The following is a 12,100-nucleotide window of genomic DNA, read 5'->3' as shown; positions in this document are numbered from 1 at the left end:
AGCGACTGTAGGAAGTTATAGCAGCGGACAGCAGACTATGAGACTACCACTGGTCTATCGTGTCTGTCAGTGGGAAGGCAGTGCTGCCAGCAGACCAGGGGTGGCAAGTGGCACAGCACCAAGGGTAAAACATTTACCTGATGGACAACAACAGGGTGAAGGGAGAAGAGAATGGAGGGAGGAGAGGGTGGAGGCCGGAGAGGATGCGCAGAGGAGAGAGGGCCTCTGAAGGGGAAGTGGGACTTGTTAGAGTGCGAGGTCAGCTCTCGTCCAATGAGATTTGAAATCCTACAACCCTGAGTGTTTACTTAAAATAAATGATTGGCGGACGGCTATATCTGTCCTCGGGTCCTTTAGTTAGATGGAAAGTGGTGGCCCTTTAACAATTGGATACTTCCTTTCTTCTCTCCTTGGACTGACAACTGATCTGACGTGACTGGATAGTGGATAAGATAAGTAATGGATCTCTTGCTTGAGTTCTCCCTCACCACAACAATTCCCAACATTCTGAAAACATTCCATACATTCCCCCTAACTTACTTGTTCCATACATTCCCACCTTGTTGGATGAGAGAGAAGTGTGTGTGTGTCCATGCCGGGACTTGGGACATTCCGACATTACTCCTCCTGATCCTGTCATTCCGAGTGTGTCGCTGATGGCAACAACAAGGCCTTCCCGCAGCCATAGAGAGCACGAAGGGGTCGGAGTGAATATTTTTTTCCTCTGGCTCCATCCTGGCATCGCTCTCTCACTGTCCCTCACTGAACACACACAGACTCACTGTCCCCAAAATAACAAAACTCTCTCCCTGTCTCCAACTAGACAACTAGACAAAACACACCGTTAACCCCCTACAACAACATTTTCCCGGGCGCCGATGATGCAGACGTCGATTAAGGCACCACACACCTCTCTGATTCAGAGGTTAAATGCGGAAGACACATTTCAGTTGAATGCATTCAGTTGTACAACTGACTAGATATCCCCCTTTCCCTTTCCTTTCCCAAAACACACACGACTGAACAAAACACACACATTCTTTGTTCCTTCCTGGACAAAACACACAATCACACACACTGTCCCCAACAGGACAAAACACACAGACTCTCTCACTGTCCTCAACAGGACAAAACACACACAGACTCTCTCCCTGTACCCTACGGACAAAACACACCCAGACACTCTCCCTGTCCCCTACAGACAAAACACACCCAGACTCTCTGTATGCTCTTTATTGTTGTGACACTGTATCAATCAAATCAATCATATTTATTTATAAAGCCCTTTTTAGATCAGCAGTGTTTTCAGTGAATTATGTAAATCATGAAGCTCATCTGCATTTCCTACATCTGTAAATGAGAAACATCAAGGTTAATCTCATAACAAGAGCCTTGGTTTTATACAAGGTGGTCTGAACAAATTCTGTATGCTCTTTATTGTTGTGACACTGTATCAATCAAATCAATTACATGTATTTATAAAGCCCTTTTTACATCAGCAGATGTCACAAAGTGCTATACAGAAACCCAGCCTAAAACCCCAAACATCAAGCAATGCAGATGAAGAAGCACGGTGGCTAGGAAAAACTCCCTAGAAAGGCAGGAACCAAGGATGAAACCTAGAGAGGAACCAGGCTCTGAGGGGTGGCCAGTCCTCTTCTGGCTGTGCCGGGTGGAGATTATAAGAGAACATGGCCATTAAGGCTATATTGTTCCTCAAGATGTTCAAATGTTCATAGATGACCAGCAGGGTCAAATAATAATCACAGTGGTTGTAGAGGGTACAACAGGTTAGCACCTCAGGAGTAAATGTCAGTTGGCTTTTCATAGCCGAGCATTCAGAGGTCGAGACAGCAGGTGCGGTAGAGAGAGAGGGAGAGAGAGAGAGAGAGTGAGAGGGCGAGTTGAAAACAGCTGGTCCGGGACAAGGTAGCACTTCCGGTGATCAGGTCAAGGTTCCATAGCCGCAGTTGAAACTGGAGCAGCAGCACGACCAGGTGGACTGGGGACAGCCAGGAGTCATCAGGCCAGGTAGTCCTGAGGCATGGTCCTAGGGCTCAGGTCCTCCAGGAGGGGAGGGAGAGAGGGAGAGAGAGAATTAGAGGGAGCATACTTAAATTCACACTGGACACCAGATATAACAGACTGACCCTAGCCCCCCGGCACATAGACTGTTGCAGCATAGTACACTTCTGACTCTTTGTGACTCCTCACATAAACACGCCCCTCTGAAACAGCAAACTGATGTTTTCTAGCTTACGTGGCGTACTGTAAGTCAGGGTTGGGGCCCGGAAGTAAATTGAAATTCCATCAACAAGTCCACATCAACCATGCATTTTGGTCAAGAAGTACGTAGATGTTATGTCGGACCTCCTGTGAGTGATTGACTAATGCTTCTGTTTCTCTTCTCTCCGCCCTTCCTGCCTCTCTCCCTTCTTTATCTCTCTACTTGCCTCCCCTCTTTATCTCTCTACTTGCCTCCCCTCTTTATCTCTCTACTTGCCTCCCCTCTTTATCTCTCTACTTGCCTCCCCTCTTTATCTCTCTACTTGCCTCCCCTCTTTATCTCTCTACTTGCCTCCCCTCTTTATCTCTCTACTTGCCTCCCCTCTTTATCTCTCTACTTTCCTCCCCTCTTTATCTCTCTCCCCCTTTGATCTCTTTTTTTCTTCTTCTACTCACTCTCTTTATATCTCTCTTTCTCATTCTGTCCTTCTCCCTCCTCCCAGCCCGTAGCCCTATCTTCTCCCACCTCATCATCTCTCTGAAGGGCCTGTGGACTATCCGTGCATTTGGTCGTCAGTCCTACTTTGAGACGTTGTTCCACAAGGCCCTGAACACCCACACGGCCATCTGGTTCCACTACCTCTCCACGCTGCGATGGTTCCTCTTCCGCTGTGACATCATCTTTGTCTTCTTCTTCTCCGCCGCAGCCTTCATCGCCGTGGGAACCAACCGTGAGTGACACACACAGACAGATAGACGGACGGACGGACAGACAGACAGATGCACGCACGCACACACACACACCATTTTGACAGCTTACAAATACGTTTGGCACATTGTTAGGAGATGCAGATTGCATCGCATGTACACATATTTACATCAGACCTGCATAAGTTGTTGCCTCCTTATGGGCGATGTACTAAACTGAAGGGTTTGAATGAAATGCCAGTATGTTTGCATGCACCCGTAGTGTTGTGACATAGAACATGTCTCAATGGACCACAGTGTTTATGTTGGGAGTGAATTTAGAGGTAATTTGACAGATCATTCACTTTCATTAATATCTGTGTGTTTGTGTGTGGATAACATCAGGTTGCAATGAAGTGTGCTATTACCAGTGTGTGACTGCATGCGTGCGTGATACTTTGTTTGTGATACTGCTGACTGCGTAATGCTAATGTGTGTGTGTGTGTGTGTGTGCGTGCAAGTGTGTGTGTGTGTGACTGCTGACTGCCCATTGATAATGTGTGTATTCCACAGAGGACAAGCCTGGGGACATTGGCATCATTGTGGCCTTAGCCATGCTCATCCTTGGGACGTTCCAATGGGCTGTCATCACCAGCATCACTGTGGACGGACTGGTATGTACACACACACACACACACACACACACAGTTTTGATTAATCATCACTAGTATCACGGTAGATAGACTTGTATTTGCATACTACATTACCAGTGGTCAGTCATCAGTAACACAAGCACATGCTCAATGAAATGTGAATATCCTTGACTTTGCATGTGCGGGATACTATTTATTTATTGTTAGGTAAGAATATATTCAGTTCTCCAGTGTGTGTGTGTGCGTGCATATGTGTTGTTGTTGAAATGAGCTGCGTTCAGGCTCAGTGATTCTGCTAATCACAGTGCAGGACATGTAGTTCTCCTAGTGTTCACAGAGAGAGAAGAAACATTCAGTGTTATTGCAAGACCGACTGATACTACTGCGTGAGAATAGAACTCATTAACCAGGGCAAGGGAGCTCACTACTCAAACATACCGTCACACATAGCAGGATAGTAGGTAACACACATTTACTTATTTATTCATTGACCTCACTTACACCTTACTCACTCACTCCCCCACCCTACACAAACACACACACACGTTCCATGTTCCCCGGCCCGACAGAAACATTCACACAGATTGTTAGTTACAGATTGTTAGTTATTCTCTCATGACGTGCACAACACACAACTCCCTCCTACCTCTCTCATCTCTCCATCCCCTATTCCCCCAGATGCGATCGGTAGACCGGGTCTTCAAGTTCATCGACCTGCCTCAAGAGGAGCCCAGACCCAGCGGTGGTGGTGGTAAAGGAACAGACCTGGTGATCGACAACCCCCACGCCCAAGACTGCTGGCCCAACCAGGGCCACATGGACGTCCAAGGACTGACCGTCAAATACACAGAGGCCGGACGCTCCGTCCTGCAGAACCTCTCCTTCACTGTGGAAGGAGGACAGAGTGTAGGTTACATTGGGTGGAGGGGAGTGTGTGTTTGTGTGCGTGCGTGCGTGCGTGCGTGCGTGTGGCTGATGAGGGGCTGATGCAGGGCTGACGGTCCTGCTCTCAGGCGGGCATACCGTATATTAATCTCTCTCAGTCTGTTAGGAGGCTAGAGAGACTCAGACTCTCAGTGGTGTGTCTTGAGAGGTAATTAGGTGAGATACAGCTCCTAGTAACGAGGCCTGAGGGAGACTATCTTAGTGTTAGCACTTTAGCCTAGCGCACTAGCCATTAGCTAAAACTTCCCGCTAATGGCCTAATTGTCACTGATGCTCTGGCCTGAGGGAGAGTGGTTCTACACGGTGTTGTGGAAGCTACTCTGAAAATATAATTTACCAAGTTACCAATTTACTTCTCACTGAAAGAAATTAAGAAACACTAAAGCTACCCTTAAGAAAAATATAGTTGACTTAACTAAAGTTACATATCTGAAACCTCATAGGCTAACAATCGGAAGAACAGATCTGGAGTCAGATGTAAACAGAATGTGTCATCTAGTCTTTAAAAACACAACAACTATGTTTCAAGTGAGAATTAGGCAGATCTGATGCTGAAAAAGAAAGGAAATTCTGGCCTACTTCACCCATATCTTATATCTTAAAGTTGTGTGTATTTCCAGTAGTTAGCTATGCAAAAAAAGCTATTAACTACTGAAAACACTACCAAAATTTGAATTTAGTTTAACTACCACCAAGCTACTGCAAGTTAAATTACTGGTTGAACTACATGTAGTTCACTACTCCCCAATACTAATTCTACAGTAGTCTCTCATTCCACATTGTTGGTTTATCATGGTGAAAATGCCGGCTCAAGATCTGTTTCTACATTTTGATCTACATTTTGGGGACATAATCTGAATAGTGTTTTGCTGTGTGTCGGTACTGTAGGAGGGTGTTTTAACTGTGTGGATGTTCATTGCTTTGTGTGTAGGTGGGTGTGTTGGGGAGGACAGGCTCAGGGAAGAGCACCCTGCTCTCTGCCCTCCTGCGGCTGGCCTCTACAGATGGAGAGATCTCCATTGATGGGGTCTCCTGGAACTCTGTCACCCTACAGACCTGGAGGAAAGCCTTCGGCGTGGTGCCACAGGTAAATACCACCCCACAACTAGACTTGGTGCTCAGAAGTTCAATGGTATTTGGCTGTGGTGAATGTTTGCTCTAAACTGATTTGCTTGACAGAAAGTCTTCATCCTGACTGGAACATTTCGTATGAACCTGGATCCATATGCTCGCCACAGTGACGAGGAACTGTGGCGGGTGGCTGAGGAGGTGAGACCCAACGTTCACATCAGTCACACTGGTCTCTGTTCTAACCCTAACCCTAGCTTCATGTCCACATCCCAGTTCAACCCTAACCCTCAACCACAACCCTAACTCTAGTCTCAACCACAACCCTAACCTTATGTCCACATCCCGGTTCAACCCTAACTCTAGCCTCAACCCCAACCCCAACCGCTCCCCTCTATCTCTTTACTTATCTACTCTCTATCACTGTCCTCACCTTTCTGTCTGTCCGTCAGTCTGTCTGTACACTGCAGAGAGTCACACTGACACCTTTCCTACCATACTGTAGTGACCTCATTCTGACACGCTATGCTGATGGTAAGGTGTTGCGTTGTACATGTGTGTGCAGCAGGGCAGTGACGGTGCCACCATAGCCACACCATAGGGGTAGTTGCATAGCTAGCACAGCCAGACGAGAAACAGGAGACACATGCAAGACTGCTTCTCTTGACTCTGTGACCATAGGTTATGTGATGTTGCTCCCCTATAAATTGCGTCATAGATCACCGAATGCACATACTGTATTTGTTTTGGCTCCTTACAATGAAGGTGGTAGAACTTTTCAAACGCATAGTACTAACCTGAAATCCACATCAGACTGACTCAATGTCACCTGTTTTGCCCTGCTTATGGAGGTCCCTTGTAGTGTTGTTTTTTATCAACAGGGGATACACACATACCACATATCATTCAATGAGTCAGTACATTTAATTGTTTATTTGATTGATTGATTGGGATCCTCCATGTTTCCTGTTCTATGTGTCCTCCAGGTGGGTCTGAAGTCAGTGATAGAGCAGTTCCCAGACAAGCTGGACTTCCAGCTGGAGGACGGGGGTTACGTCCTGAGTAACGGACACAAGCAGCTCATGTGTCTGGCCCGCTCCATCCTCAGCAAGGCCCGCATACTACTACTGGATGAACCCAGCGCATACCTCGACCCCATGTAAGAGAGGAGAGAGAGAGAGAGAGAGAGAGAGAGAGAGAGAGAGAGAGAGAGAGAGAGAGAGAGAGAGAGAGAGAGAGAGAGAGAGAGAGAGAGAGAGAGAGAGAGAGAGAGAGAGAGAGAGAGAGAGAGAGAGAGAGAGAGAGAGAGAGAGAGAGAGAGAGAGAGAGAGAGAGAGAGAGAGAGAGAGAGAGAGAGAGAGAGAGAGAGAGAGAGAGAGAGAGAGAGAGAGAGAGAGAGAGAGAGAGAGAGAGAGAGAGAGAGAGAGAGAGAGAGAGAGAGAGAGAGAGAGAGAGAGAGAGAGATTTGTGGATGTGGGGTTGGACATGGAAGATAAGTGTGTGTGCCGCTGGTGGCACTTTAAATGGGGAGGACGGGCTCATAGTAATGGCTGGAATGGAATGAATAGAATGGTCTCCAACACATCAAACACATGGTTTCCATGTGTTTGATACCATTCCATTCACTCCATTCCATTCATTATTATGAGCTGTCTCCCCCTCACCAGCCTCCTCTGGTGTATGTATGAGGCTGCATTTACACAGGCAGCCCAATTCAGATCTTTTGCCAATTATTTGCATATCTGATACCTATCTGATATTTTCACTAATGTGTAATCAGCCAAAAAAAACACATGGAATCAGATTTCTTTCCACTAATTGTTTTTGGCCAATCAGGTAAGCTCTTTTGACAATAATTGGGCAAAAGATCAGAATTGGGCTGGCTGTGTAAACACAGCCTTTGACTTCCGATTCATACCGCCTCCATACAGTACATGGATCTGAATCCTGATACAAACCTGATCTTCCATATGCGACCTCTGTCTGGACGCTCAAACAGATTTGTTTGCTCTGAAGTGTTTTTTTTTTGCACAGGACCAGTCATTACAATGACAACCACCCCTCTGAGGCTACATCCGTGTGAATGTGCAAATCTGATATGGATCACATGTAGAACTGAGTGTGGACAGTCAGAAAAAAAGATTGGCTATAGAAAGAAAATCAGACTGGGTTCTTATGGTGGCTGTAGAAAACACAGCCTAACAGTCTCACTGCAGGTGGTGACAATTCCAGCACTTACTGTAAGTCTTTGTGACTGTGTGTGTTTGTGCAGTACGTGTGTTACCACACGTAAAGACACACGTCTTTAAGCTAAATGGTGCCTGTAATGAGTGAATTAGTGGTGGTTGATGACACCGGTCTACTTCAGAGCTGCTGCTTTCAGCGTCATCTCAGCAGGAAGTGCACATTGGGGAAGGAGTGTGTACATAAAAGGAGAATGAGAGACAGCATGTGTGTGTGTTTATATATGTGTGTATGTAGGCCTATTGTTAAACTCTCTGGTTAATTTAGTCCACTTTGGTTTGTGTATGGTTGACTGAAGAACGTTGTCTAAAGGTTGTGTTTTGGTTTGTTTCTGGTTCACAGAACGCTGCAGGTCCTGAGGAAGACGCTGAAACAGTCGTTCTCCAACTGTACAGTCATACTGTCAGAACACAGAGTGGAACCACTGCTGGAGTGCCAGTCCTTCCTGGTTAGTGCACACGCACACACCTATCTCCCTTTAAGCATTAGGTTTCCCCCTTTGTTAAGCTCCCATCTCTTCCATTAAAATGATTTAGAGCTCTATTAGGAAATACTGCATTCACTGTAAACACTGCAGATGTCGGCTCAATAAGAAATGACCTTTACACACACGCTTCAGCGATACAGATTGAATAGAGCAGTGTTCCCCAACCCTGGTCCTCGTACCCCCAACAGTATACATTTTTATTGTAACCCTGGACAAGCACACCTGAATCAACTTGTCAACTAATCATCAAGCACTCAATGAGTTGAATGAGGTGTGTTTGTCCAGGGCTACAACTAAACTGTATACTGTTGGGGGTACTGGAGGACCAGGGTTGGGAAACACTGGACTAGAGCCCTTGGTATTTCCCTGTTGGAAGTGAGAATAGAGCACAAACCACCAGCTAAAAAAAATGTTTCCTCCATTTTAGATAGTGTAATTCAATTATTCTATCAGTGCATCACCATTTGTTAGCCTCACTGCAAAGAACATTTGATTTACAGTGTCCCATGACTAAGGGTATTGTGTGGGCTGTGTGTGTGTTGGTACACGCTCCCTGTATAAGTGACCTGTGTTTGTGTTCACACAAGAAGACAGCGTGACAATGCAGGCACAGTAACATAAGACATGATGCTGGGTGTTTGACACTGGAAAATGTTCAACATGTCATTCTATCTGCATTACACAACCTAGTGTGTCATTTTAACCCTTCATTGTACCAAATTGTCAGCAGTTTTACTGTGGTTTGTATAGGTTTGAGTGAGGTATGAGTTGAGTTCAGAATGATTGTCAGCACCATGCTCTAACCCACGGAGCTATTGGAACCAAACAACTAATCCCCCCCCAACCCTCCAGATGATTGAGGGCAGTTCTATGAAGTGGTATGACTCCATTCAGAAGCTGATGAACGAGACCAGCCACCTGAAGCAGGCCATGAGTGCTGCTGAGCGCCACAAACTCTTCCCTCTGCACTGCCTCAACTCCAGCAAGAGACCCCCTCAATCCCAGCAGCCCAGGATCACCGCCCTGCAGGAGGAGGCTGAGGACGATGTCCAGGAAACGCATCTTTGAGGAGGCCCGGATTAACTGGATGCCATTTTGTCTTCTGAAACGCTCTTTCTCAATTAAACTTTCCTCGTTGCCTTGCATCCTCTCTCCTCGTCAAAACACATTGGAAAAGTAGGCCCTGAAGAGGGACCTTGGACCTTCTCCTCCATTATGGTTGAGGAGGCAAGGAGATAGGTTACAAGGAATCGTGGAAAGATACACTGAGATAGAGCCTCTAGTCTAGATGATAAGAGTGAATGTGAGATGTGGTCGGTCCTTAATGGTACACATAGGGCTCTGTTCAATCAAAGGCACCATCCAGGTGTTTCCAGAGTGAGATTTGTTTCACTTTGAGAACATTGGAATGCCAGTTTTGTTTGAATATAAGCCCGTACCCTTTACGCAAGATTGTAAAAAGTAGTGTCCAGACACTGATCTGAGGTCAGTTTTGTGTTTCCCTCCCAATGGTTAATGTTAGGAGTTGGGGAAGGAAAACAGTGCCTCGGGGCAACTTATATTCAAAGCTGTAAATACACAAAACAGGAATAAATGGTGGGTGATGCTATGGACAAGTGTTTAAGCTCAAGTAGCCTTATTTTTCTATTTGTATTTACTTTAAAGAAACCTGAGGTACTCCTTAGCTTTTTCATGGTGGCATGGTGGGGTAATAGCAAGGAAAATGTATGATCAAATGCTGTATAAAAAATAAAAATAAACGCTTTTTCAAATGTGATTTGTTAAGCTCCCTCTTCCGAAGCAGGAAATATTTTTGTGTCCTTTTCGGTATTTTTATTTGGCACATTCCTCCTTGGTGATATTGGACGTTAGTTTTTATAACGTCACAATTTATAACGTCTAACCGTGGTTACTGGTTAGACATCTTGAAATGTAACTGACTACGGACTATATATTTTAGTGTAAAAAAAAAAAGAGAAGCAATTTCTTATTCATAGGAAAGGGACGCATGTCCAAAAATCTATAATTATTTTGTTTTTCCATTAGAATCTTTTGATTTCAATCGATTATATTTCCTGTAAAACGATCTTGAGAAAAGACAAGTGTGAGTGGTCATTGGTAAGACAGCGTTTCTCAACACCGGTACTGAAGCCCCCCTGTAATGCAGATGGTTTTCAATTCAAAAACGTTCTCCCATTAACATGGGACCCAAATTATAGAGAATTACAACACCTTTTGTCTTTAAGTGTTACTGCCTTCCCATATAAATTATTTGTGAAGCCTCTATGTAGTGCTTTATGAATGCTCTATGAAGCCTTTATAAGTTGTTTGTTTTAAATTCTCAGTTGGAGTATGGTCCTACATACTGTTCCCAGGCCAGTGGCCTGGTGTAAGAAGACACGAGGTGGAGGACTGTTTGGGTTAACAGTGCAGTTTTATTGGTTGTTCTTAAAGGAAGCAGGACATTTCTTTAAACTTCAGACAGCTAGCAAACAGATCAACACCAAAGGTTGACAAGAATATCTCCTGTACATTTATCAACAATGGCCATTCAAAATAACACTTTAAAAAAATGTATTCTTCAAAAAAAAAAAAAAACATGTTGAACAAAAGAAAGCGAACAAACCATGCTGCTTTGAAATTTGTATCAGGCTCCACGTAGTGTATGGGTCAATCGAACCATGACTCAGGTGGAATTGTGGGTAGTTTAAAGTATTTATTTATGGCTTACAGTCAAAAAGCAAAAAATGTCCTGTGTTTGCAATTACGTTTACTTATTGCCACACTCCATTCACTTTGAAACAAGTGAAAAGTTATGAACCAAATTCGCATATTATTATTACAAACATATATACAAGTTTTTTTTCTTCAGCGTTTCTTTTTGAGTTCTTTACTGTACAAGCATAATACCACATACACCAATCTATATACCATTAAAGTTACTCATTCTTATTTACAAATATTTGGTAAAACCCTAATTAATTTCAACAGTATTTAAACCAACCTTGCAACTATTTAAACATAAAAACACTTGAATATTAGAAAATACTTAATTGCAAAACAAAAACTGCCCATTTCTTTTCTTTGATCCAAAACACTTTCACCCCAAAAGGTAAAACCTGTTTTAAATACTACTTATTTTTCTTTTGACATAATTCCCTGCGAAATGTCTCTTTTTTTTAAACTTCTTTCAATACTGTATAATATCATAAAACTATGGTCCCCAAGTACACTATTGTTATACAGTGTAACAAGTACGGATAACAAGTACAAATACTAAAAGGTCGTCATAAACCTAACTTTACAACATGGAGGGATATAACAGCGGAGTGGTGGGAAGGAAGGAAGATGGAAAAGGAGGAAGAGAGGAGAAAGGGAGTTCATCTACTACTTGGCATTGTTGTTGTTTTCATGCAGGTCTCGGTGTAGGATCCAAATGTCCTCGTGTTGTTGGTTGTTTTCGTTGACGTTGTTGTTATGTCTTGTTGGGGCCTGCCTTGTTTTGCTGCTGCTTGGTTCAGTTCTGCTGGCGTTGCGGTTAGCGGTCGTAGTGGGTGTTCGTGGCGCAGTACTGCTGCTGTTGGCTCGTGGCTGCGGTCCCCTGCTGCTGGGGACGGGGAGCTGAGATTTGGGACGGGAAGCTGATCGCCTCTCATTGCTAGGGGCGGGGCTGCCTGGGGCGGGGCTGGGAGTGGAGTGACGGCTACCGGTCTGTAAAGGGGGAGACAGACAGACAGATGAGCAAGTGTTTCCCAACCCTCTGCTGTGGGACCACCAGACAGTTCACATT

The 12,100-nt window shown here is 44.6% G+C and overlaps 2 protein-coding genes across 2 annotated transcripts in view; one reads left to right on the top strand and one right to left on the bottom strand.

Annotated features, from left to right (window-relative positions):
• Positions 1-10,087, top strand: part of LOC121531542 (cystic fibrosis transmembrane conductance regulator-like) — a 41,549-nt gene extending 31,462 nt beyond the window's left edge. The window contains exons 22-29 of the mRNA XM_041836795.1: positions 2,730-2,957; positions 3,487-3,587; positions 4,245-4,472; positions 5,443-5,598; positions 5,691-5,780; positions 6,566-6,738; positions 8,166-8,271; positions 9,163-10,087. Of these exons, the coding sequence (XP_041692729.1) occupies positions 2,730-2,957; positions 3,487-3,587; positions 4,245-4,472; positions 5,443-5,598; positions 5,691-5,780; positions 6,566-6,738; positions 8,166-8,271; positions 9,163-9,378 (1,298 nt within the window). The 3' untranslated portion in view covers positions 9,379-10,087. The remainder of the gene's footprint in view (positions 1-2,729; positions 2,958-3,486; positions 3,588-4,244; positions 4,473-5,442; positions 5,599-5,690; positions 5,781-6,565; positions 6,739-8,165; positions 8,272-9,162) is intronic.
• A 628-nt stretch (positions 10,088-10,715) lies between these two features.
• Positions 10,716-12,100, bottom strand: part of LOC121531463 (cortactin-binding protein 2-like) — an 88,573-nt gene continuing 87,188 nt past the window's right edge. Inside the window, exon 22 of the mRNA XM_045227087.1 lies at positions 10,716-12,021. Coding sequence (XP_045083022.1) covers positions 11,698-12,021 — 324 coding nt within the window. The 3' untranslated portion in view covers positions 10,716-11,697. The remainder of the gene's footprint in view (positions 12,022-12,100) is intronic.

The sequence above is a fragment of the Coregonus clupeaformis genome, chromosome 19, assembly GCF_020615455.1.
Source record: "Coregonus clupeaformis isolate EN_2021a chromosome 19, ASM2061545v1, whole genome shotgun sequence".
Lineage (NCBI taxonomy): Eukaryota > Metazoa > Chordata > Actinopteri > Salmoniformes > Salmonidae > Coregonus > Coregonus clupeaformis.
This window is presented reverse-complemented; position numbering and strand designations above follow the sequence as displayed.